Source organism: Morchella sextelata, assembly GCF_020137385.1.
Source record: "Morchella sextelata strain SCLS chromosome Unknown scls_11, whole genome shotgun sequence".
NCBI classification, from domain to species: Eukaryota; Fungi; Ascomycota; class Pezizomycetes; order Pezizales; family Morchellaceae; genus Morchella; species Morchella sextelata.
Window position 1 is genome coordinate 321,535 of NW_025408626.1, and position 27,316 is coordinate 348,850.

The 27,316-nt window shown below is 46.2% G+C and overlaps 5 protein-coding genes across 5 annotated transcripts; 3 read left to right on the plus strand and 2 right to left on the minus strand.

The window, feature by feature from the left end:
• Positions 1-3,064: 3,064 nt before the first annotated feature.
• On the plus strand, positions 3,065-4,553 carry H6S33_001518 (uncharacterized protein; the record flags this gene model as incomplete). The annotated part of the gene is made up of 4 exons (XM_044833305.1): positions 3,065-3,187; positions 3,251-3,843; positions 3,902-4,334; positions 4,401-4,553. 4 exons carry the CDS (start codon positions 3,065-3,067, stop codon positions 4,551-4,553), a joined length of 1,302 nt encoding a protein of 433 aa, XP_044693579.1.
• Positions 4,554-6,801: 2,248 nt separating this feature from the next.
• H6S33_001519 (uncharacterized protein) lies at positions 6,802-7,439 on the minus strand (the record flags this gene model as incomplete). Its single annotated transcript, XM_044833306.1, has 2 exons — positions 6,802-6,810; positions 6,873-7,439. The coding sequence occupies 2 exons, from the start codon at positions 7,437-7,439 to the stop codon at positions 6,802-6,804; spliced, it is 576 nt and encodes a 191-aa protein (XP_044693580.1).
• Positions 7,440-9,098: 1,659 nt separating this feature from the next.
• Positions 9,099-9,437, plus strand: H6S33_001520 (uncharacterized protein; the record flags this gene model as incomplete). The annotated part of the gene is made up of 1 exon (XM_044833307.1): positions 9,099-9,437. One exon carries the CDS (start codon positions 9,099-9,101, stop codon positions 9,435-9,437), a length of 339 nt encoding a protein of 112 aa, XP_044693581.1.
• Positions 9,438-13,380: 3,943 nt separating this feature from the next.
• H6S33_001521 (uncharacterized protein) lies at positions 13,381-15,654 on the minus strand (the record flags this gene model as incomplete). Its single annotated transcript, XM_044833309.1, has 1 exon — positions 13,381-15,654. The coding sequence occupies one exon, from the start codon at positions 15,652-15,654 to the stop codon at positions 13,381-13,383; it is 2,274 nt and encodes a 757-aa protein (XP_044693582.1).
• A 6,684-nt stretch (positions 15,655-22,338) lies between these two features.
• Positions 22,339-26,438, plus strand: H6S33_001522 (uncharacterized protein; the record flags this gene model as incomplete). Its single annotated transcript, XM_044833310.1, has 9 exons — positions 22,339-22,858; positions 23,411-23,947; positions 24,116-24,686; positions 24,792-24,891; positions 24,973-25,301; positions 25,376-25,598; positions 25,672-25,862; positions 25,932-26,139; positions 26,205-26,438. The coding sequence occupies 9 exons, from the start codon at positions 22,339-22,341 to the stop codon at positions 26,436-26,438; spliced, it is 2,913 nt and encodes a 970-aa protein (XP_044693583.1).
• Positions 26,439-27,316: the final 878 nt, after the last annotated feature.

Consider the following 27,316-nt stretch of genomic DNA (forward strand, 5'->3'; position numbering starts at 1 on the left):
TGGCCAATGTAGTGAAATAATTTTTGACCTGCGATGCCCAAGGTTGGTCTAGGTAACTGTGTGTATGTAGAGTGCCAGCTACTCTATTATAACGAAACACAAAGGCTTAAGAGATCCAGAGCATCGTAGGGTATGTGGTACATGTGTACTAGTAGTGGCCCACCTCGCGACCGCGAGGCCTTGCTTCTGCTCAGGAATCTCTGCCACCTCTGTAGTATTTCCCATATCCAGTGCACCCATAGTAGTTGGCCGGCTCCAGTAATTAATTAATGTTTCCCTTAGCCATCTACAGGCTACAGTACGTAGTTGCCCATGGCCAGCTCCCACGTTTGCCAAAGCCCGCTCTCATGCATAGTCACTCATTGCCAGCTCCCACAAATGCCCACCTCCTCCATAGTGATCCAGTTCCTTCAGTTAATAATAAGGTACCAATTCCAATACCGCCTCCAATTAATTCCAGTTCCAGTTGATGCCACCTCCAGTTAATTCCACCTCCAATGCCATCCTGTTAATGAGTTCGAATTTTTGATGGGTGGGCTGGTTGCTATACAGGGTTAGGGTTCCTCGCTCTCGACCAATCATATGTCCAAGCGTTCCGCAAAACCATAATCCAGTAAGTAGTATCAGATCCAAGCAAGTCCCGTTTGAGGCCATATCCAATATTGTGCAGGAAGAACCGCATTTCCTTCCGATTAGAGTACGTACTAGTACTGTACAAGGGTTAGGGTAGCTAGATCTAACTACATGTATGTAATGCCCACAATTATTAGCTATCACTTACGTAAGTGTCAATGCACACGCGTTCGTAATAATAGGACTCCTATTTTCCCAGTTAGGCCAAAATCGAGAAAGGGAGTTCTATGGATCAGTACCGACTATCATAGCCGGCGTTTCTTAACGACGCAGCTGACGACCCCATGGCTTCATGACAAAATACTCTATCACACACAGAGAATGCTACGAGAAGCCCCCGTGTCGGATTAGCTCTACTCTCGCGCATAAAGGCAGTTAACATGGGTACACTCTGATTAAGTAAGTGGCTAATATCTATGTCGACACGCGTTGCGTCTACATAGTCATTAATATCTATTTACATCGGACCAGTGCAATCTAATTTCAAGTTCTACAATGACCATAATGTCGGCGTCGGAGCTCCGAACGAACACGGGCTTCGGGGCATCAAATCCCGGGGCTCGGAGTCCGCAACGCCGATGCCTAGTCAGTAACAATAAATTTTCACATATGGTGCATGCCCATAGATACTCTACTCGCGACAGGTAACAAGAACCTGAACATAAAAACGCGCTAGCAGGGGTCAAAGTGGTTGCTACCAGAAAAACGATGTTCAGGTTCTTGTTGCCTGCCGCGAGTAGGTACATGCCGAGCTAAACGCTGGTTGCCAAACCATACGCCAAGAGATCGGTGAAATGTCTTGGATCTGTTTCGACTTTCTGGTTCAGTGATTGGTTTTCTGTGGATTGGTTACAATGATGTCAGACCTCGAAGTTGAGCTGATTGGATCTTTAGACGACTTTGCATATGAGGTACTTACATATGTTGAGTAAAGCCTTAAGCTTGTAAGCGGCTCTTAGAGAATAAAGCCCAGGCCAAAACACACCCCTCCTTCCCTTTGCATGCCAAGATCTTCTTTATCTTTACAATCAGCCTTGGACAAACCGCTTCTGGACATGCCCCGGTTGGTCCATAATAACTGGTACCTGCAATTACCCCATATAGTGAACTACATGTAGTTTTCTGGGTTTACTATTTTACCGAAAGGTTTCTCTGGCAGAATCTCATACAGCTGCGGAATGTTTGTCCGACCTGTTAGATAACACACCTTATTTTGTGTGTGCCTGGCCAGGCAAAGTTGGTAGTCGCAGGTTTATATCGGATGCTTGGTATCCCGGCGCCCGTTCCTCGACGTTGGGCCAATGAACAGACTAAAGCTACACGCTAGCCTAGGAATAGTGTAGCAAACCGAATGCACTTTCTAAATGGCCATGTCCCGCATTTCTGAATTATCATCTGTGAAAAATCAGGACACGCGGCACGCGACTGTTACCATCTTGAGATAAAGATTGTTATTAAGATCTAGGGTGGAACAATAAAGGTGCTCACGTTTGATTTTGGTGTGGCATTCGCCTATTCCAGCATTCCATATTTAACCAATCAGCAATTAGATTTTTTATCAAGACATGAGGGCCTCGAAAAGAGAATTGTGGATTTAATTTACAGATTCGGTCTAGTCATAGCAGAGTTTGTCGATGGTCGCAAAAAAACCATGTCAACGGCTTCAACCTAAGCCTTTTCTTGAATGCGAATGAGTCCCAGGGAGCATTCGGCTTCTGGAGTGAATTCAATCCATCCCAACCTTGTTGGCCAATGAAGACCCCGGTCAAACCCCTGCTATTACTGAATGGATTGAATAGAGTCCAAACGTGAGGACCTTTAATAATGTTTTCCTTAGTATTGTCTTGGCTAGCTTGGATGCAAGGTTTAGTAGAGTGCTCGTACATGCCTTAGATGATTGCGGGAGTGGAGATCGGAACACGTTAACACAGTGCTAGAAGACGCAGTGGCGGCGGAGAAATTCACACTGGCAGGGAACGTATGTTGAAACAGCGCTATTGTCTGTATGGAGCTTGGAAGTCCACGCTGGGTCTCAATCCTTATTTCTGCTGCACCTGCGCCTTTCCTGTACCTACTTGTATTCTTAAGAAGGGAAAGATACACAGACTGCTTGCATCATTTCATATACTCTACATACATAGTAATATCCTTCACCTCCTGTTATTCTTCTTCCCCTCCTACTGCTCTTCTTCCTCTTCTCTTTCCTCCCCCTCCTCCTCCTCCTTCTCCCCTCCTTTCATTCCTATTCCCTCTTTCCATCCCTTCTTCCCCTTGCCTCCCCCCCCTTCCCCGCCTCTAACCCTCAACAGTCGTTACAAATTATTCCGTATCTTTCTTTATTTACTCCACTCGGGGTTTCGTAATAAAAGACATTCAACTATACCAGTGGCTGCTCACGTGTCAGCGCAACGTCGTCCATCAAGTATAGACCATGGCTACACCAACTAGCTATGTTGCATCCGCTGTGATGGCAGCAGTAACGCCTTTAGCATCGGCCCCACCAGAATATAATAGTGAGCCCGCCTGGAAACTTCCTGGTTGGGCTGAACCAGTGGTAAGTATAATTCAATTGCGTCTAGAGAGTACATAAACTAATCGCACTTCCCATTCAAACTAGATTGTGACTAGTATCCTTTTCTTTGCCTGTTTCTACACTCGACGGAAATATTACAGCGTCTTCAGTAGCAAAGCTTCATACAAATCCCTCCTTGACGCCCAAAGTTATGAATTCTCACCTACGTCCTCCCGATCCTCTTCATCCGGCGATAGCTCTCCGTCCCGTGAAGGACCTTGGTCATCAGATGACGAAGACGAATCAACTGGCTTCTCGACGTCTAAGAACCTACCAAAGCAGCGTAATTGTTGCGGGGTAATGATTTTAACGCCGAACTCATCACGATTTGCCGAAAATTGGCACTCTAGAGTGTTATACAAGTTTCCTTTCCTCATGGAAATGTTCTATTGGATTCTCACGTATGCCATCTACCGAGCGTCGCATATTCTTTCACAGGAGATGTTTTCGGACGATATTTGGGATACAGCCCAGGCGAACGGACTGAGTGTATTAGCGGCCGAGCAGTTCACACCTTTGAGATTTCTATTACCGATTCAAGAAATCACTGTACAGAAATGGTTCATGAATGGGCACGAGGGACTTTTGACGTTTCTAAACAAAGCCTATGCGTTGATTCACATTCCAGGCTCTGTATTGTAAGATTGTCCATGAGTTTTCTTTGTAACAGATATGTACTAAATAATTATCTTATAGCTTTATCGCATGGTACTACTACTCTGCCCCCACCCACTCCATATTCGCCACTGTCCGCCGCACAGTGACACTCTGCAACTTCCTTGCTTTCACAGTATTCGCTCTATTTCCCTGCATGCCGCCCCGATTGCTTCCCAAGGAGTACGGTTTCATTGACACTGTCCGTCGTGACGATGCCCAAAGTGTATGGATGAGCGGTAAATTTGTGAACCATCTTGCAGCAATGCCAAGTATGCATTTTGGCTGGTCATTTATGATCGGATGTACACTCATCTATCATTCCGGTGTCCTCGGATGTGTCGGTCTCTCCTATGGTGGAAGGAAGGGAAAATCAGTGCAGATGGTTGGAAAATGGTGGAAGGTTTGGTACTGCGCGTTGGGAATTGCATACCCGACCATGATCCTAGTCACCATCATTGCAACGGCTAACCACGTATGTTTATCCCACCCTATAAGAAACCTGATTCTCCATACGAAATACTGACATTCCAAAATTCAGTACTGGCTCGACGCTATCGCTGGTGGATTAGTTGCAGCGGTTGCGTTACTGTGTAACCGCGTATTTCTAGTTCTTATACCAATTGAAGATCTGCTTTTATGGGTGCTCCGAATTGAAAAGCCGAAACCGAACTGTGGGACCAGCCGCCGCTAGTACATATCCCACAAGGTTGCTCTGAATCGATCACGTCATCATTGCCGCTGAATATTCTGTTATACCTACATTTTATCGTTTATCCCTTCCATACGGAGTTGGTTTGCTTTTTTTTGACCTTGGCGCGATACATTCCAGCTGTTAAGCTGGATTTCGTCTTGTTTTTCAGTATTTATTTTAGGGTGGCCGGGTTCCTGCGTTATTCGAGGTCTGTCACGGCTGTTGGGGATAAGGGGGAAGAGGGAGAATTTATCAGAAACGATAATTTGTATTCCTGAGCGAATGGGCTCAGTTTTTATTTTTTCATTATGCGCGGTGGCCAAAGGCCTGTTGGGGTGTTGTCACATACGAGTGAGATTTTATGATTTCATAATGCTAAATACATGTAGGAACTATTGAAGATCAAGATATGTACTCTAGTTTACATCCACGTACCTACTATTCAGCTTTTTTTTTTTTTTTTACCAGTACCATACGCTTGTATAAAGTTGGCGAACAAGTTAACCCATCATGTGCGCGTGCCCAAATTTCAAAATCCTCCGGCAGGGTCAGAAATCTTGCCAAGAAATATTTATGAAAAGGACTGGCGGGTCGATGTATGACTTAGCGCTCATAAATGCACCATGCATCTTTGGACTGTAAGGCTGTTAAACCAATCTTCTCCATAATCCAGCCTTGTGAGTACTTGAAGTCAAACTCACATGGTCCCGGATGCCTTATTTACCAGTCGGCTCAGCCTCCTATGTATGTACCTACATCGGGGATAAGAATGATGCATGGTAATTCTCAAGGATTCATGCTTGTGTTTGCCAAGAAAATAATCAATACGAGTTTCTGGCGCGGTTCCTGGCGTATCCGGGTCCGTGTTTTTCTTTTACCCGTCCTGGGAACCTCTAGGTCTCTGATGACAACCGACTAGAAAATGAGGGATTTTCGAATCCCATGAATGGCAGAGACTGAAATATATTTTGTTTTCTCTCTATATAAATGAGTACGCGGATGCTATTGCACGCAATTAATGAATTAAACAAAAAAAGTACGCGGATGCTATACATGAAGGCCTGCAGAGACAATTGATATATCATATCATATCATACGGTGTCAACTGGTCGAGCCAATCTCTCTTACGGCAGCAGTCATTCTAATACACACTCAGACAGAATATACCAACTATGACAGCGTTTTAATTTACTCATGACACATCACTCGTGAATGAGCTGTCACAATGATAATCAGCACATGTTTGTGTTCCCGATCAGCAGGTATGTAGTTTGGGACCCACATCTAAGCCTCAGTCCTGTTACTCATACGATGGGCTGGGCAAATTGGATTGGATCAGAATAAAGCCCCTGAAAGCCCCTAAATTGCAGCGTAACATCAACCTTAATACACGCCGCCTGTAACAATAAGCGAACCCTAGCTTCCGGGACCACCTCACCCGGGATTTAAGATTCTTCTTCCTTAAAAACTAGGCCTATCCTCTCTCTACCTACAAAATACCACCGTCGTGTACCTTGATCTTTCTACCCGTGACTCGATTGCTGACAGAGAATCAATCTCGTCCAGTAAGCACTCGGCTTTCATATATGGCGCTTGTGAAAATCATCACCGATGACATGGCTAATTGCCACTCCTTTAACCTGGTTGACTATACAGTCTGTTGGTTATCTGTATGGCTTCTATCTAGATCAGTGGTCCATCACGCAGTGAAATCAAAATAACCAGACATTGGGATAAACATGTTTCTAACTGTATTCTAACATTCAAACCACAGGTTGTACGGATCTTCGCTACGTACTGATGGGGTGTGCATGGAATTCAAAATCACGTAATAACTGTCACACGTGCTGGCTTGTGACCGTAGTTGTTTTTGGGCAAATGATAATATTAAATAACTAACAAAAAATTACCAGGGGATTTAAGGGAAACAATGACATCGATGTTAACCGACCCCGAAAAGACGACATGACGTGGGCCAGGGGCAGGTCTTCCTAATATCACCAACTCAGCTCTTAAGTTAAATGTTAGCCTTACGCGTGCATTCTCTACAAGTGGTAATTAGTTACTTCAATATTCAGTGTTTTAAATGTTTCAAAGGTTTAGGTAGAGATCACGCTTTATTGTTAAGAACACAAGATATCACTCGCATATCAATTCTTTGGATAATTTGTTTAACTTCAGCATAAAGGGACAATTTCATAGCCTAGACCACGATCTATACCACAGACACACCCAACAGAGCAGCGATTCACCCTCTCTAGAAAACAGATATATCAGCTACTAGCTGCTGAAGAACGCACCAGGAAGACTTCAACTTACGGTCGGGCCAGACCCTAGGACAGTAGCCGTGCTCCCAAATCTTCCAATACCAGCCACTTTCCTTACAAACTGCTTTATCTTCTCCCATATTGATCCTCTGCGTTGAATTTGGGTGTCGGGGGCATTGGGAAGAAACGGAAGTTGTTTACCCAGAAGTACGTTCTCGTACATAAGTGGTTCTGAACCAACCGCTACTACCTCCTCGTCGTTGTTTGGGCTTTTGATTAATGTAACTTTTGTCGGAGCACTCGACTGGCCTCGAGGACGTTTGGATAAAGGATGAACCGTCTTAGGGGCGTCAATAGTGCATGGGGTTATTTTATCATAAACTTGGGGGTTATTGTGGCATTTTTCTACCCTTGGAGAGACAGCTGCTTCGCGCTGATAACTTCTATCAAATCGAAAGTTGATTGGTGGATGGACGTGTTCATTTCTTTCGTTGCGTTTCCGAGAATCTTCCATAATCTCTTCGAAGTTCTCGGAGCGAAAAAGTCTAGGAGTTGGTAGATGGAGAGGCAGAAGAGTGCCAGGGCCAATAATAGTAACGGTCTCCCCGCGGTCTGACATCGCTTTCTGTTTTATCGCAGTGATGACGATGGCCCGGGGTCTTGTTGTTGGATAGAAGATCAACTGATCAGGACGTATAATTCGGGTTCAAAGGCTGGACTTTATGTATGAATAGTATGTGAGTATGATGCAAACGTTGGAATTGAAGTAGTGTGTATAACTGATAAGATAGTATCAATTGTAGAAACTTGAAACGGCAATCTTATTTATTGCTCACCAATTTTCAAATGTTCACTCAAACGAGCCATGAAATAGATAAAGCTCCTCGCAATCAATAAATTAGGGTTAAGATGCTTAAGAAACATATTGCACAAAGAAACGCAAATACTATGGCAGTATCGAGATTTGTTTGGAATTTGGCATTTATAGTCAATGAAATCCCTATGCCTACATGTATGCTTATATTCTGTGAGTCCAGGGACCAGTGGAACGAGAACAGTCTGGTGACTACATGTGCGTATGAGTAGAAACGCAACGTTGTATCTCGAGCACAGGCGATTCCCATTCTATTCAACATTAACGCGTGGCATAGAAAACCCTGCTGCGCTGTGTACGTCATTAGTATTAGAAAGGAGTACTATCGATGGTCCTCGATAACAAAGATTCTATACGATCTATAATCTATACTTCTAAATCAAGCAACGAAGTCTCCGCAATATTTTCTCTTCTCCCGCCTTACTTTTTGGTAGATTCATAGCTAGCTATTATTTATAAGCATGAGCAAAGTCGAGCTATTGTACGTACTCGATGGAGGAACGTTCAGCTATACATGTAGCCATTCAAAGTACCAGTAGTCACTGTTAACTACATGTACACTACTCATAATAGGCCAGTACCAAACGATAATCAATAATCTGGCCGCTCGATAAAAGCATGTGTATGGCCGATGCGTCTTGTGGCCGTTTGATAAACATGTTAGCATCGACCTTCCTGTTTCCCTAATCCCAAAATCTCTTATACGAACTCATCCTCCACAATTCACCTCCCAACACGATTTCATCAAGTTAAATAACCTGAGTATCTCCACAGTTGTTTACCTAAACTGCATAATCCGCTCTTAGTCAACTAACATATTTCCTAGATTGCATTATTTATTTATATCAAGTACGTCCCGCTTCAATCCTCTTATGGACATTGAAACAGGATTTAAACTATCAAACAAGATTTCTGAATAATTATTTGAATTAACAGCAACATCTACAATTTTATTCTTGGTCCTGCTTTTTGTCCTGAGATTTTCGCAAGTTTATTTATTTACCAAGGCCTAAAACTTGGAATTCTCATCACCATGAATACGGAGCTGCAAATATCATGGTCAAAAAACTATAAGGTGAACTCATGAATTATCTCAACTGTTTAAGTTATTATGATAATAAGACTCCAGCAGAAGCTTTAGGTCGTAGTACGTCTTGTGAATGTAAAAACTGGTCTGGATACTACATTTTAACCAACCCGGTAAACAAAAAATGGTCGCCGCCGAGTCTTTTTATACCCACAGGTATATAAACCCTATACAGATGCTCCTTCCTCAAACTCCATCACCGCTTCCTCCATCACCTCAAACTCCATCACCTCAAACTCCATCACCGCTTTCTCCATCACCGCTTTCTCCATCCACATCAAACACTTCATCATATCCAATCGTCCGATCATCCAACCATGACTTCCCAAATTTTCCCAGAGTCCACCCTCCTTCATAACGAGTTGAAGGAAATAATCTTTACTCTCGTCGCCTATGTCACCCGCCTCAAGGACGACCGGTCGAAAATCAGATCCCTCATTTTAAAGATGAACTCGCATCTCGTCGAGTTGGGCTTTGACATCGACAACAATGCCCTCGGGGGGGCAAAGCCTTCATCAGAGCTATATGCGATCCTGCAAGATAAGGAAAGGGCTCAATTGCTCCTGGTCGGGATGGATTGCGACTATGAGCAGCTGAATATCAGATTAGAGAGGCTTATCGAAGCCGAGAGAGCGTTTCAGCAGCGGCTGATGTAACGGTGTGTATATGTTGTTGTGTTTGAGATATTGATCATGCAATATGGTACTGAGCTGATGGTGGTGTTAGGTACAACTATCCGTGGCTATTGTGGTGATTTCGATACAACTGCATCTCATTAATATCGGTCATCGTATTTCGGTTGGGAATTTGGGGTTTGGAGTGGGAGGGTTGGGGGGTTGTTGGTTCGGTCTTTGGTGCTTTTTTTTAGTTCACTTCATAGACAATCACTCGGGAGCTTTTCGGTCAAAAATAAAGCCTTATATACCCCGAACTTTATTGAGTAAGATTCTGCTCTGGATCGGTTTTAAAGTCTTATCATTTCCAAACCTGTGAAGATATGGATTCCGCAAATAGCCAAAAGAAAGAAGAAACTCTCACAACGCACATATTACATGGCCAGTGGGAGCCACTGCCCACGAGGCCGATACAGCTTGCGCGAGGCGTGATTCCCTCTGCGCCTGGCTTAGGTACGCGACAATTCTTGGGCACTATAAACTACCCGAATGTCTGTGTACCCGGTGCATAGCTACAGCGAGCTTCCAAAATCGTGGTTGTGGTGTTGCGGCTCTGCTGCGGCTGGCTCCTGCATAAGCGAGGCGGGAGATCGGCAACCTTAAATTCTGGCCCACCTAGCGAAGCCCGGGTTATGAGGCACCACAGTGTAGGATTTCCGTGCACAGTCAAGAATAAGTCTATACAGTAATAACGAAAGAGAGCTTCAATCGAGTCCGTATCATTATCCCGCGTCAGAAGCAGGATAGATAGCCAACCGTTGTTAAAGTTTCGTCCGATTGAGTGGGTTGGGACGGCGTCGGTCGCTCCCAGTGATATGTTCGCCACTAATCTGACGCGAGTGCTTGTTTACTTCGGGCCGGTATAAATGTTCAGCCGACCAGATGGTTACCACTCATGATCGAACAGGGCGCCGATTCGCCGGCGAGTGGGGTGGTAGTGAAGAGGCCTGGCTAGAGTGGGCTTTATGTCATGATGTGAGCTCGAGGAGAGAGCGCCTATTAATGAAGTTACATCCATACGGTCTGCCACAGCCACGATTCAAGACAGATCACTAAATGGGGGAAGTTCAACGGTTTGAGACGAGTTTGACGCGGTATCGTATTACAGCCATAGTGTGGTGGGAACACGAAGCAGACTTCACGGTTAATGAAAGGGCTAGACCCGGCCTCTGATACTAACATTATATATCAGAGGATCAAAGGGGCATCAAAAGGGCATCAAGACAATGGTTGTCTTGGTATAAAATGAGCTCTTCTATGTCTAGAAGTTACTTCATGGACAGATCAGGGCAATTTAAGCCATCCAAAATCTCATCTGGGTCTTTCTGGCAAGTCCTGTCTACAACCAAGAAAACTCCACCGGCGCGGCGAGGCAGAACTTAGGCCGCGTGCGGCCTGAATTCTAGGTACGGGGATATGGCCTAACTACTTGGACATTTTCTCTCAACTTTCGTTTGCTTCATCGATGCACGGTTGATTCTTTATATTCATGCGTAAATTAAGGAGGCATCCCTACAAAATAGCCGCCTCACCGCCCTCCCCCAATACATCTAAGATTCACATTGATTCATAGATGGATCTACTGCAGAAGCCCCTCGAACGCGGTCAGATTACCACATACTCTTTGACACTCTGGTTCCACCCAGAGTCCTCCGCTGCTGGCTGCATGGCCGTATCTCAGGCATGCACTCTTCCCATGAACCATAAAGATTTTCAATCGAAACTTCTAACAATGGTATCCGTGAGATAGATAGAGCACTCTAGGAGGTACTACCACCCCACAAAGAAGCATAACTGGCTAACTGATAAGTCAACAGAGCCAGAACCCAACACGGCTATGAGCGCATTGCATAATGGGGTGTATATACCGGGCAAACTTCCATGACGGCAAAAGGCCAACGGTCAATATTTCAACGGTGAAATCACAATCGCTACCAGCTAGCCACACCGAGAAGGTATTTCGCCACCGACATAGTTATCAACTAGGATGATTCATGGCCGGTGTAACATACATATACGGTACGACAGCGGCACATAACGGATCTGGGAAAGCTAGGATAGGTACTACATTTTCAACTTTGAGAGCTTATTTTCCCTATTGTGGATGGGTACAATACTACATGTACATACTACAAGAAAGTTCTTTTCTCCGAATGAAAATATCGGAGGTGAATATCGGTACCCAAATCAATTGTCTTACATGGTACCTACTGCAGCTCGTATCTGTGCTCTCTCTCCTCCTGAGTAAGATCAGCCTCTGCTCTTCAAATGATCGAGCTGTGCCGTGTCATCCGTATTACTCGCCCCCCCCCCCCCCCCGGGGCCCTCCACAAAACATATGTCCCCCTCAGCTACATGCAATAACTGGGGGTCCTCGGGCGTACAGAAAACCTGCCTTTTCCCTACTTACTGAAAGAGGACAATACCGAGTAGATATAAAGGGATGAAAGAATCTCAAGAAGGATTCCTAGAACATCACAAAGAAACCCTAACCCTATTCTGAGTCAAACCGGGGTATACGGAACTTACAAATCAACCAAACTTTAAATCTCGCCACAATTCAATGGTGTCCATATATCAGACCTTTCACAACTCCCGGACCGAGTAAAAAATAAAAAATAAAGGACCGAGTGCTACCGCATGATCCAACGTTGCCCAACCACAATCCCCTGACCGTAGTACAACAACCCAGTTTCCCGGTACCGGGTGTGGGCCGGTCTTTTCTTTTTCTTTTTCTTTTCTTTTTTCTCTCTTAATTCTGGAAAGGATCCGAACACCCGCGGCGGCGACGGCGCTTTTACCGTAATGAAACGAAAGTAGAGTGGAGTAGGTAATCGTGGGTCAGCTGAGCGCCAAGGGATATGCACGTCGAAGGATGGGATGGGATGGGATGGGATGGAGATCTTTGGCTTACCTCGTATGTATACTTGTCTGCTGTCCCGTGGAAAGGGAAAGCCACAATCAATACAAAGGAACGGACTACATGGTTATCTATCCGGCGCCCCACGGACCTTATCACTTATCAAGAATTGCAATGATTACACTCAGGTAACGTTGGTTGTTCGTTGGGACACCCCCGGCCCGGCTGGCTCGCTTGGTCGGTTTATCCGCCGTGCAATCATACGCTATCACTCGATGATAAAAATCCCATCGAATAGAGAGCCAACTTACACTTGAATGCCACGTAGGTAACCGGTTCAGTTCCTATTCGAACGAGGTGGGAAAAAAAAAAAATTAAAACTCAGGATAAGATATACGAATCAATCCACTAAATTATTCATGAACCGACCCAGAAAAAAAATGCTGGTAGCAAATTAAAGCTCCCCACGGAAATGCACAAATATAGACACGAACACAAAAAACTAGTCTGCCAAAAAAAGGTATTTTGATCTTCCATCCCTAGTGAATCGAAAACGAAGTAGTAAAGAATGAAAGAAGAATAAGGTTAAAAAGAAAGAAAAAAATGAGAAAAAAAGAGAAAAAAAGAGAAAAAAAGAGAAAAAAAGATATAGTGTAAGATCAACGTTTGGTAAAAACGCTTTATAAATCCAAATGTCAAAAGAAAACTTGAAATACAAAGAAATAATGAAGGAGAAAAAAATAAGAAATAAGAATGAGGCAAAGTTACAGTTCAATCATCACACTAAACGGTGGTAGTAATGGTTGCGAATGATTTGAAACATGAGGTATCAAAACCAAACAGACAAATTAAGAGGCCGGGCAGAAGCAAAAATGAAAATGAAACTATCATACCGAAATGCCCATTAAAAATGCTATAGGGTCTTCTCTCATCTCTTGCTTATTCAATAATCCAAAGTCCTTTCTACGTCCCAAAATCTTACTCCCCTATGTCAAAGTAAATAAACCCCGGCTCATCAATTACATCCCTCCCACCACCCTATTTTGACCGAGAATAAAAAGTCATCTAATGCATGCCCTCATCCTGTTCAGCCCAACCACCCATACCGTTGTTCATCCCATTATTATACCCATTCATTCCAATTCCGTTTTGTCCCTGTTGAGGGCTCAAGACAGGCATACTCAAGGCACGGTTGTGCTGCCCGCCAATCCGCAGATTCTGATTCTGCATTCCAAGGCCCGCGAGCCCAAGTCCATTGATGTTTTGACCATTCTGGCCCATGTTGTCGACGGCCTGTGTAGGCACTTGTCCAGAAGGATCCATCTGGTTTTGCTGACCATACGCCGCGGCGGCCTGGGCGGCGGCGATCTGTTGTTGCAGCGACGATGCATACATGGCATCGTTCTGCTGTTGCTGCTGCTGAACCAAGTACGCCTGAAGAGGGTTGGCAGCGACGTTGTTCATGAGCTGCTGCATGCTATTCGGGGTTGTCGGTGTTCCGAGCATGTTGGGGCTGTTTGAGCTCGGCATACCGGACGGGCTGAGCTGGGCAGGGCTTCCACCAGACCCCGACTGTGATCCAGGCTGAAGGCCACCATTGACTGGGCTGGAGCTGGGCATTGGGGGGTGGGTTGCAGATGTTGGTGTGCCTGCCTGGTTACCAGTGCTTTGCCTTGGAGGGTTTCCGCATCGATCCTTCCCAAAGTTGATCTTGAATCGCTTGTATTCGTCACGGCTTCTCATTGCCTCAATCGCTTTAATTGCATTTGCAATATTTGTGAAGTTGACAAATGCGCAGCTCTTCTCCCGAAGTGCGTTGACAAGCTCAATGTCACCGTACTCCTGGAAATCTTGGCGGAGCCTCTCTTCGCTCCACGACTCATCAAGATTCCCGACATAGACATTTCTGCTTGCACCCCCGGAAACAGCAAGAGCAATTGCAGGAGGAAGAGCACCTGAATGTTTACCCCAACCAATCTTGAGGCGGCGATTATGAATCATTAACCCCTGCAGATTCGACAAGGCGTAAAAGCTAGCGGCAGCAGTAGGGTCGATAAATGTTACAAAGCAAATATGCTTGTCAGGAATGTACCGAATGTGGTGCAAAAGCCCCCCACGAACAACATTACAAATCTCCTCGATGGTAGTCTCCGGGTGAATATTACCAAGGTATACAGTCCTGTTTCCAAGATTGTTGGGGCCCCCAGCTGATGTAGCAACTGCAGCAGCTGCAACCGACTGTTGAGCAAGAGCAGAGGAAATCATCTCTCTATCAGCACCATTGAGGATGTTGGAAAAACCCGGAGCAATTCCGAGATATTGCGCGGCATTTTGCTGCTGTGTCTTTGACACGTATGCACAACGATCCTTTCCGTAGTACACCCTACGTGGTGTCTGCCATTTGAGCTCCTGGGGAAGCTGGTTTACAGCTTTGATCGCATTTCCGATGGAGAGGAAATGGACGAAGCCAATAGCCTTTTCACGAACGAGTTTGATAGTATCAATAGGACCAAACTTTCCGAGATCTTCACGAAGTTCTTCCTCGGTAACATCCTCGGCCAAGTTACCAAGGTATACGTTACGAGAAGCACCGGACTGCTGAACAGCAAGGGCAACCGAGGTTGGAACTTGTGAAGGCTTTCCCCAACCAACCTTGACATCCTGACCCTTGATAGATAACTTCTTCAGAATAGCATCTGAATGGAAGTGGGCAGCAGAGGCAGGGTCCAAGAAAGAGATGAAAGCACAGTTCTTGTCGGGCAAAAGGCGGACAGACTCAATCTGTCCAGACCTCACGTGACCGAGAATTTCTTCGGCGGAGGTCTCCGGTGGGATGTTTCCCAGATAAACAGTTCGGGAAGTACCAGCTACCATACCGGGGGAGGCTGCCATGGGAGAAGTAGGTGTCTGCACGCTCTGCTGGTAATAGGAGGCGAATTGTTGATTAAACCCCGTAGGTGAGCTCAGTCCACCAGGCGTCATTCCGAAGGTTGGGGAAAGGGGGCCGGGGTTGGGTTGAGCGAATCCACCGTGCATTTGAAATTGCGGGGATGGCTGGAAAGGGGATCCAAGTAGAAGTTGAGAAGGAAGCAGAGGAGTGAACATGTCGTATCCAGTTCCCGGGGAAGCCATTCCATTATCCTGGTGCATCGCCGCCGTGTCGATTGACGGCATGTTAATACGGCGTCTGCTGTGGTTTCCCGCATCGGCACTGAAGCCGGCGGGCATCTGAACCTGATCTCCGTTCGAACGATCGGCTGTCGAGGATTTCGAGAGAGGGTGAGGAATTCGTCCGTTGGCTCCATTGGAGCCTACGGGATTTCCATTCTCATTGTGCATGATATAATGCGAGTGGACAAATCTGTCCGATTGGGATGCTGGCAAGACGGCCGTTTTGACTGATTTCAGGGACGGTCCGGTGGATTATCTCCGGACGCGTTGGGATTTTAGGGGGGTGGGCTGTTGACAACCGGACTCGGACACTCGATCTTGTGAAGGTAAGATTGGTGGCGAAATATATGGTCTACTATAGAGGTCCACGGCGCGTTGAAATTATGGTAAATGAATTATGGATTATCTAGATATATCGGGAGCTATTAGCACATTGCTAATCAGTGTCGATTGACCTCCCTGGTAAAAGTTGAAGGTTCGGGATACGGCTTGGGATTGTAAAAAGGGGCATTGTCACTCGGGATAACTCACAAGATGAAATTTAATCAACTCTACCCAAAGTATCTCACCAAATTCTTTTTTTCACCGGAAAAAAAGGTATTACGTGGAGTGTGCTGGGCAGATTGAATCCAAGTGAAGCAACAAGGACCAAACGAGTAAACCCGAGCTACAGACTCAAGAACAATTGACTCTATTGATTTTCCTCCAAAGACGAACTGAAGTCTGTAGGGAAGCAGAAAGCAGCCCTAAAGAGCAACGATAACGTAACAAGCTGCACTGAATAACTTTGTGAATAGGCAAAATCAAAACACAAAATGAAGGTGAAGCTTGACAGAATGCACCCAAGGAAGGAAGCAAGGAAGAAGGAAGTGAAAAGAGGAAGAGAAGTAGGGCACCAAAGAACGAATGGGAAGACCAAAGGTAAGGGAGAGAAGCGAGAGAGAGGAGAGAGAACAACGTCGAGAAAATATGGAAGGAAAGGGATAGGGAAGCCAAGGATTAGGTATGCTAGCTAGACAGGCAAGGCAAGAAAAGGGCAATTAGGTACTCCGTCTCCCATCCATCCATTCATTCATCGAGCACTTGAACCAAAGATGGGACCCGCCTGGTCATACAGACATCCAGAATAACGAAGAAGGTCTCGAGGTCACATCAGTGTCTCCTTGCGAGAGGGAGACCGAAAAAGGGTGCACTGGCTGAACTCAACCCATCAGATCGTGTGCGAGCCGGGGGAGGGTCTGTGAAGTGGTGAGAAAGGAGAGAAGAGGCGCGCACGGCCACCAGGGATTTTGCCCAGTTTACCTTCGTTACCAACGATCCCCAAAATTCCACCCCCCAGACCCAAAAAAATACTGTGCAAAAAGGAAAAAAAAGAAAATCATGGAATAGGGGGAAGGATGGTTGGTGTTGCCAGTACAAGACTAGGCACGTCCCAATGCAGCCACCGACTGGGAACATCCTAGACTTCGCTCTAAGCCCTTCTCGGTTGGACTATCAGCGTACCGTGCCAGCTTTGACCGAAATGAAATTGACCCTCGCTGCTGCTGCTGCTGCTGCTGCTGCTGCACAGAACTGTGAGTGGTCCCTCTTCCGTCCGTCCCTTTCTTCCATTTCTCTTTCCCTCAGCCTTCGCCGACCCCCGGCCATGATAGCGAAAATATTCCCTTTCCATAGAGGTTTTGAAAGCGGGATGTTGAAGAATAACTTCGTGGGCCGTGTGTACTCGCCTATCACCATCAGCCCTAGACAAAAGGAAGCAACAACCTAAACCCCACAAATAATCGATGTGTTGAAACATTAATTAATCACAACTTCAAGCAATGTAACCACAATTGTGCAAACATAGACCCTAAGCAAACTCAGCTCGTTATCAATAAGAAGCGCTTTAAGTTAGAGCTCTGGCCCATTATAATCGGCTAATACCGCATGTCTACAATCCTCTGATTTACACACGTGTATTTTGTGACCTTCAGGAGTACAAACACAGAATATATAAAACTTATATGAAAATCATATACTTACTTTATCCTTGACAGAAATCATCCAATCGCTCCTTACACCTCGAATGACTGCGGCTCAAACCACTTAATGTGTGTAGAGAACCATTCACGTTACTATTAGTATCATTCGTTCAAACCTCATGGTCGTTCCAGGAGTACTTTTTAAGCGGTTACCCGCATCAACTCTCTCGGGAAACTAGGGCAACAAATATTGTGTTGCAATTCCATATTGGAGTGCTTTCGTCCTTCGTTGAACCCTGATACATGTACCTACACCATGCTCGCTACCACCACGCCCACGTGGAATAGTTCGCCAAGACACCGAGTGATACCTTATGAAGCCCCCATGTGTGCGTGTAACCGCACCTCAAAACCCGGGGGGAAAAAGAAATAAAAGAAAAACAACAATAGAATAACACAAACTACATATTCTTAGGTAGGTTTACTGCGGCTCGCTTGTCTGCAGATGAAAATCAAACAATATCCGCGTGCCCAAGGGAATATGGACTTTCGTCCAACATTCTTCCAACCGGGTTTTAACATTCAGACGATTCATATCTTGAGCCACCCTAAGTGTTTGTATACGTATCGCTCCACGGCACCACTTCTCCGTTCACACGTAGAGGTCGTGCAATGATATACACGTCGAGTGATAACCTGTGATGCAACCACTATTAACTATTTCAACAATCATATTGTCTCAGATTGGCGCAGAACCGGAATATTTCGGGGGAAATCCTATCCTTGGGATACATAGGTTTATATATGTATCTGTCCCTAAAAATTTATCGTTGGTTTGTGCCACTGTTTGGACTTGCACTCCCGTGTAAGGCATCCTAGGTATATACCGAAGGGTCATCAACCGAAGGCTCTGCATAATCGTGGCGATCATAATCAAATCGAAGTTTTCCTTGTTAAGGTGTAATGTGGGCGAATCCTCGCGTCAAAAAGGTTCTCGCCAAGTTATTGGTGGCATCACAATGCTCAAATGCCAAGCCATTTTAAGCCTCATGAACCAGCATCACAGACTATCACTCATGCCTCCCCCACCTTCCCCATGCTCGTCCAAGGTGCAAGGAGAGGCAGCACGTATTGCACAGTATCTTTACTATCTGTAATTGTTGTTGCGTCTGATAGACAGTGCTTTAGGAGCCCTAGGCCTATGCTTGTTGTCAGGGGGCGAAGCCTGGTCGCCAACCGCATTAGGGGCGGTTCGTTCGGGTGTCAGCGTTGGCGTTGGCTTCATCTGTCCGGTGCTGATAAGTTTATCGGACGAAGACCACTTGTAGGTTACGAAGAGATGAGGCTGTTGGGTGTAGTTTCATGTCTGTAAGTATTATGTATTGACTGGAAACCATATGGAATACGTTAGACAACCGAAACGTATTGGAAAGGGATACGGAGGCCGCGACTTGGGATAACCTTGTATACTGAGACTAGAGGCACGTGTTGTCTATGAAGGTAGGGTGGGCGGACAAACAAGAAGGCAATGCCCTGCGCAGCTGCAGCTTGGGTAAGTATTTTGAATATCCCGAGGTGGGAGAACTTGAACTGAGACCAGAGTTCATGAATAGAGAAGTGAAAGAAAAACCACGTTACCTATTTTCATAAAACAGGCCGCTTTTTGTGCTCATGACTTCTACTGCAGGATATCTTGGTCAGTGAAGGTTCTATAGGGCAAAGATATGAATGATACACTACAACAAAGTCTTCTATAAACTGCTTTGTACGTTATATATTCTTTGAGTTGCAATATTGTCATCGTTGTAGATGGACTCGAAGATTTAAGTTTGTTGAATGTCGATACTGTACATACGTTCAACGCCACACGGTTATCTGGTATCGACGACGCCAAGACAGCAACAATCACCCTGGTGACGGCTTCAAGACCTTCAATCTATTAACGTACACCTTCTCCCCGCAACGCTTACCAGCTTGGACTTACTTATCCAGCGTTCATGACAGTACATTTTGCGGGGGCTCGCAAAATAATTACTGCGAGGTGAAGATCAGGACAACCAGCAGCACTTTATCGCCACTACAAGTCAACGAGGACGCGATCAAAGCTTCCATTCCCATACCAATTGCCTTTGCGGGGTATTTCAATTTAGATTTCTCGAGTGAATAGCGCGTGGTTTTACCACGTGCCATTGTACCTAATCTTTCCCCGTAAGTGAACTTCTTCTCGACGCAATTCTTGTTTGGTTTCCCACTCTCTGGACTCTTGCTGGAATTCCGGAAGGTGCTAACACGACATATGCTGCAGAACAAGTCCATATCGCAAGTATTTGCTGCAATGGCCCGTCTCTCGGGTTGCTTCTTATCTCATGGAGCAGCCTGGAAGTCAACAATATCGCCACCAAAATACGGGATCCAGGATTTCGTTTTCTTTGCGGCCAAGGTTCGGTCATAATGCCGGATCGAGACCATAGTGTTTTCCAGCGGTGGAAACTCTCCACACTGGCTCTTGGCACTAGACTCTAGTATACATGAGCTGTGTTTCTATGCTCGCCGGATGGTTAATTCACCAACCACCCAACAATATTTACATGGCAAACATGGAGGGCAGGTGGCATTCACCGAAGGCAAAATCAAATCTGCGGTGAAGCCGATATGCTGGCAGAACATCCAACCTAATTGAGGTCCGTGGTAAAGATTACACACGGTATTCATCAGACTAGATAATTATACAATATCAAGAGGGCCTCTATGATATTCACGCTCTTACTCCTCAGCCACTTGAACATTTTCCCTCGCCATGGATGTTTTCTAATAGAATATCCTATCCATCAAAACACTTTTCTATCGCCACAAACACATACAATTGAAACTTTTCGTTCTATGATCAAGAAATTGGGCATTATTACAAAGACTAGGATACACTGGCTTAAGGGGGGCGATTGGTTTATTATCTTAACCTTTGCACCAAAATTGTTGTTTGCATTATTTCCAGACCTCCTTCCAATACATTTCTGTCTTACTAAAGGGCATTTAAGCTTTAATTCCTTGGACCTATACATCAAAGACCCAGAAATCTATACGCCAGAGAATGTCAAACAATTCTTGATTCTTGGTTTCCACTTCTGTTTACTATTCGAAGGAAGGGTTTCTCCTGGATTTTTCAGATTGGATTTTGACCATTTCTGAGACGAATCTTGCACGAAGGAGCTAAGTTTGCATCGGGAAAATTTGGATTCCACCTTGCATCTTTATGCAGCACTACATGTATCCAAGTCGTGATACTAGTGGTTAGTTTTTGCTTCTCCCTGTCAGTATGAATGGTATTGCTGACGCCAATCCTACTATTTAGCTATTACTTTCCACCCATTATATTTATGCTTGCATGAGGATCAGTGACGGGATGAATGATCTTAAGATGCATGTATCTTTTAATGAAACGCTTCTCATGCATGGTCGATTATCATTTTTCTGGGGGTTTGTTTCTTGAAATTCTTTGTTCTAGCATACGGTCTGGCCGACTTTATGTACAACAGTGGATTTGTGTCTTCAGCGGATGAACGGTGATGCGGGAATGGGTCAACGTGTTTAGGTTCGGATAGCTCTAGGGGAAAATGGACATTGTATTGCAATAAGATGAAGGGAATGAAATGTATTTGCCTGGAAAGGTATATGTAGGGGGCAAAGTGTTGCTGGCACACATTGCCAACTTGGAAACAAACATGTCCTTGATGATGAAGATGTTTGTATGTAGCAAGCTGCCCAACGTTTTTTTCATCGTCATTCCCAATGAGCCCATGGGTTGTATTGCGAGCGAGTGAGGATAGTTGTTTCTCACCGTGGACTTCCCTTCCGGCTCCCTTCCTCCTCCCCTCCCCTTCCTCCCCTTCCTCTTTCTATCCTCTCACATCTACCCAGAGACAACCAGCGATCCCTCCTCGGATCTGTGCCCTACATACACTTCCACACACACACACATCTCATCATCCACAACCACCACCGTCCACCCACATAGATTCATCTTGGTCCGCCGAGTCTTTGTGTAGACCGTCATCACAAGAGGAGTAGTAGCGGTTGTCTAGCGAATTTGCTAGGCAGTGGCTCGAGTCGTTGACAGCTCACCCGCATCTTTTTTGCCTTTCCCTTTCCCTTTCCCTTTTCCCTTTCCACTCTCCTTCCTTCCTCTCCTTCCCTGTGCTTACTGCAGAGAGTTGGTAGAAGAATACTACATAGGAAAGAGAAGGAAAAAATCAACGAACGAGCGAGAGACTGTGCTTAGCCCAGCCCTCTTCTCTCTCTCTTTTTTTCTCAGTCTATTCCCCCCGGCCTTCTTCTTTACACATAGACCGTACACCGCCTGTCACCCAGCCCTGTGTCTCCGCGCCAAACCTAACCCCCTCTACCTGGACACCACACTTCTTCAACCTGCTCACTCGATCATCTCTTTCCTTACCGGCACACGCCTCAACCACCACAACACTTAAAAATTCACGACGCGATCACTTCTGCCCTATCCTCTCCCGCCACCGTCATCCTTTTTCAATCCCCCCACTCCCTAACTCCCCCCACCACCCACATCCCCCGTTACCACCCCCAACCCTCAACCCACACCTACATATCTATCACTACCTATTAGAAACCTGGCTTCCCCTTTTTAATTGGGTTATTTTTTTATATTCATTTCAATCGTCATCTTTCTACTTTGTTCACATTTTTTTTTGAACTTCCTTTAGATTGCACACGGTTTTACTTTCTTGAGTTCGCTCGCATTAGCAACTCTTACTCTTTCGCGTGAAGTAGCAATCATCGTTTTGCTGTTTCATTTTTTTCATTTTGGGTTTCCCGTATCCGTTGCCGCTTGAAAGTTAACCCAAATTTCCGGGCTTATTACGCCATGCCTCCAAAAGAGTCCAAGGATGGGCGACCATCACGTTCGTCGCGACCATCGACCCGTCGCTCGACTCCTGTCAACACACCATCATCCTCCAAACCCTCCGCTCCACATACACAACCCGCCTCGGCTCCACACAAAGCGACATCCGCTTCGGCTTCGGCTTCGGGCAGCGTAAAACACGGCTCCGAGTCAGATTGGTCAGAGCCCCCGTTGGCCACTCCTAAGGCATCTTATAAGGAGTACGACGATAAGGCTTTGATGAACACTTCTACAACACACATGCTCCCGCTTGGGGAGCTACCTACACCGAAAATGCTCGAGGCAACAAAACGCCCTTATCCTGGCGGGGGAAAGAAGAAGGGAAAGCAGTCATCACAGGGAAATGGGGCATCAGGTTGGACACAGGGAGGAACTGGAGGAAATGGGGCGCCTGTAAGCAAAATAGCAAATGGCGGCCCAATAATCTCGAGTGGGATTAGAGCTGGAGTTTCCGGGGGAGGAGGAGGAATTATTACTACAGGTGTCCCCCCCGGAGTTGCCCAAGGAGGAGGAGGAGGAGGAGGAGGAGGAGGAGGAGGAGGAGCTCCAGCTGGAGTTGCCCAAGGAGGAGTGATTCCTGGAGGAGTAGTTCCTGCGGGAGTAGCTCCTGCGGGAGTTCCTGCGGGAGTTCCTGTGGGAGTTCCTGGTGGAGTAGTTCCTACGGGAGTTCCTGGAGGAGGAGTTCCTGTGGGAGTTCCTGTGGGTGTTCCTGGAGGAGTTGTTCATGGAGTTGTTCATGGAGTTGTTCATGGAGGAGTCCCTGGAGGAGTCCCCGGATCAGTTCCTGGAGGAATGATTCCTGGCGTTGCTCCTGTAGTTGCTCCTGGCGCCTCTCTTGGTGTTGCTTCTAGTTTTTCTCCTGGGGGCGCTACTCCCGGAGGCGCCGCTCTTGGAGGCGCTGTTCCTGGCGGCGCTGCCACTGTGGGCGCTATTCATGGAGGAAATATTGCTGGGGGAGTTCCTGCTGGAGGAGTTTCTATCGGGGGAGGAGCTGCCGGAGGAGCTGTTTCTGGGGCGGTTGTTGCTGCTGGAGGAAATGGTGGCGGCGGAGTACCACCACCACTACCAGTCACACCCGTGGCTGGATCCTCACGTTCTGCGCAGACGCAGACAGTTTCTACACAAACCGTTAAAGTGAAGCCTCCTGTGATAACGACACCGGCGCCCGTATCGGCACCATCACCTGGAGGAATGACGATAGGCTCTTCCGGTTCGCCGCCGGCTAATCCCTCAACTCCCTCGGGCTCAAATGGTTCCCGACCGGGTGCTGTCAACGGAGCCTGGCTGAATGGAAATGCCCCAAACAGCAAAACACCGCAAGGCCGACAGCGGTTGTCTATGGTAGTTGATGCTGCGATCGAGCGCAGTGCTCAGGTTGGGAATGTTGATCTAGGACGCGCTATTAAAAAGCTCTACGATGAATCACTATCCAACTCCCTACTCGCGGATCTATTGGACGCGGTACTTGCCCAGAAGGCTACATCGGAACAGATTCATCAGTTTCAGACATACGTACGGAATGCTCGGGATCCTAACGCAACGTCCGCAGAGCCTACGTCCGCAGCAAATGGTACACAGCCTCCAGACGGAGCCCCCCCTCCAACCCCCATGGATATATCGCAGTCACAACCAGAATCGCAACCGCAACCGCAACCGCAACCGCAACCGCAGCCGCAACAACAACAACAACAACAACTGCAGCCGCAACAGGAGCAGACTCAGGCCCAGAACACTGCAGCGACAAACGGCATCGTTTCTACGGGTGGCAACAGTATTGTGAAGAAGGAGAAGATGAGCAGGAAGGAGCGGAAGAAGAATGGGATCAAGAAGCACCAACACGGGGAGCAACCTGATGAGGACACGGATTCAGATTTGAGTTCAATTTGCTCAGAAACTGACGAAGATCAACAAAAAGGCGGCAAAGAAGCTGCTGCTATTGATTCGACACCTCACCATCGTAGTCGAGTTCCTTCTCCAGTCAATAATTTTACACCAATTCAAGGTAACGACTCGGAGCATCAGGCAAAAAGAATAAAGCTTCCAACTTTCGACCAAATCAAACAGGACAGCAGCATTCGTGATCCTCCGCCCGCTGGGATTGCTTGCCGTCCAGCAAAGGGGAACGGGAACCCAAGGAAAAGGAATCGAAGCCCTAGTATCTCGACACCACCACCACAGACGTACGCCTCTTCTTCTGTCACCCCATCCTCTTCAGTTGCGGCTCCTACTTCAGCGCCAGTGCCAGCTCCAGCCCCCCTTCCAACCCAACCTCCAAAGAAAAAAAACAAGACCAATAAAATCAAAATTTCGTGAGTGTTCATTTAAAAATTTGACTTTGTCAAATTAGAGTTCAACGACATGAAATTTTTTTCGAGGATATAACAGCTGACCAGTGTGAGAATATTGCAAATTAGTCCGGTCAAGAAAACTGTTACGGAACCGTTTGTGGTGACCGCTGGGATTGGTGATTTGAGTGATCACAGACGTGTTCGGTACGGGTCAGAGGAGGTTTCCGTGCGTTTCCCCCGCTTTCTTTAGCGAAAAACATCACTTCTGAGATGGGTGTGAAATTTCCCAATGCTAACACCCCATCAGGAGAACGAAGATGTGTGCGCCGTATGTAACGGACCTGGTCGATTTCTTTGCTGCGAACGCTGCCCTCGTTCTTTCCATTTCACGTGCTTGAATCCCCCTCTAGAAGAGATCCCGGATGGAATGTGGTTTTGCAACAAATGCACATCTCAACACAATCCTCCAGTAAAGCCACCCAGGGGCCTTTTTTCCGAACTAATCGACGGTATCAATCGAAGAAACCCGACCTCTTTTAGATTGCCACCGGATATCCGTGGCTATTTTGTTGGGGTAGAGACAGGAGCCTTGGGTGAATACGTTGATGTCCGGGATAATAAAACGCAGAAGTTTAGGTATGTGTTGCATTCTTATCAAACGAGCTTCAGCGATTATATGCTGATAAAATGCCGATATGGCATATGTGTAGTAAGAGTGGCTTTGTAGAAGAATACGATACTCTGAAACTGAAGGATAAGGCTGGAAATGCCATCCTTTGTCACCATTGTGGGAAGTCTGCTGTCAATGGGCAGCGGATCATTTCTTGCGATTTTTGTCCACTTAGTTGGCATCTGGATTGTATTGGACCAATGCCAATGCCCAATCCTCCCCCAACCCAAAAGAAGTGGATGTGCCCAGCGCACGCAGACGGAGTAAGTTGAAAATCCTTAGATAAACCCGCTCTTTAACGTTTTATTCGATCCCCTAACCGTTTATTACTCGTAGCTACAACCTCGCCGGCCGAAAAAAGCGCCTATCGTCGATACCTCCCTTAGGCGAGGATTTAAGAACAACGGGGTTATTGAGATTGAAAACGAGGAAGAGGTAATGTTTGAGGATGTCATGGTCAGCGGAATTGTCTACAGGTTGCCGGAAAGAGGTATTAAGCTGGACTTTATCGAAAAAGTCAAGACGGAGTAAGTGTCTCATCTTTACAGGTAGACTTATGGTACTTTTGGACTGACCCTACTCCCTACCCCCCAAAGAAGACCACCTATCAAGGGAACGCGCAAGCTCAAGAAGAGTAAAGCAACAAGCACCACCCATCTATCTACTTCGCCTGTACTGCCTCTTGAGGACCGCCCACTTATCGACCAACAGCTTGTCCAGCATTTGTTAGAGTTTTCGGGGAATTCTGCTGTCTTATCTACCTTTAATGGGGGAGGCATCAACACCTTAATAGAAGCTTTAATCGTAAGTACAATGGATAGTTGGTTGTTTTAGTTGTTCCACGTTGACACGCTTTTCTTCATACACAGAGCGAGGCTACTCCATCTGTCAAGGCTCTTTTTGGCGAGCCTCATCCATTGACAAACCATCCACTGTCGCCAGCCGCCGCGTCACTTGACACAAATGCCAATAGCAACACCACGCTCTCCCCAGAGAGGGAGAGGACACAACTTTTAGCGCTGCAGGAAATAATCACAAAGCGGTTACAAGCGTTGCAGGCCCCTTCACTGCTTCCTTTACCGCCCCCTCCGAAATCCAGATAAGGATCTTAGCTACTGTATCAACATCGCGTTGTTCCTTTTGGTCTCTAGCTATTTGTCTCTCGGGTGTAGAGGATGGGCTGGTGGAAACCATTTTCTGCATAGTACAATCGGCTGGAACCCCAAGAGGGGGGTGCGAGCGGAACGGAAGGCCTAAGGCTGGGATCGGGCGAAACGGAGTGGGGCAATTGTCAGCATAGTCACGTGGTGTGATAGTCTCGGGATTTCCTTTTTTCTTTTCTTTTTTCGTACCAGCCAAGCAAAAAAAAAAATAATGGTGTAAGAGAATTTGATTGGGTGTTTTTATTTTCCAGCTTGTCTGAACTCAAGGGGTTTTCTTTCTTCTCTCTTCTTTTCTTTATTGTTCTTTCTCATTTACAAGTTTATAGTTACCACCAAATTTCTTCTCCCTCTCTCTTCATTAAGACCCTACAGCTCTGACCTGTCTTCTATTCTCTTATTCCTTTTCTCTTCCCTTTTCCTTCTTCGTCCATATGATGGGAGGGGGTGAGACATCGTGGTAGTGGTGGGAAGGGGGGGATATTGCCGTTTTTTGCTTTCTTGCTCGTGCTTGCTACCTTTTTTTCATGTTTGAGTGAGATGACATCGTTTTTTTCTGTTTTCTTTTGCTATGTGTTTGGTGTTGCGAAATCGTTTTTTTCATTCTGTTTTCCAAAGGGTTTAGATTGGGAGAGTCGGGTGGGCCGGCGGGCATGCGGGTTGGGAATGATAGTGAGAAAGAGGCATCATCAGAATCAGAATCAGATAGGACGGGACCACGAGGGGGGCGATATTTCAGGAACCGCTGAAATTACCTTTTTTATTCCGCCCATGTTTTAAGATTTGGTAGAAGGCGGGGAGAGGCGGGTTAAGGGGTTGTA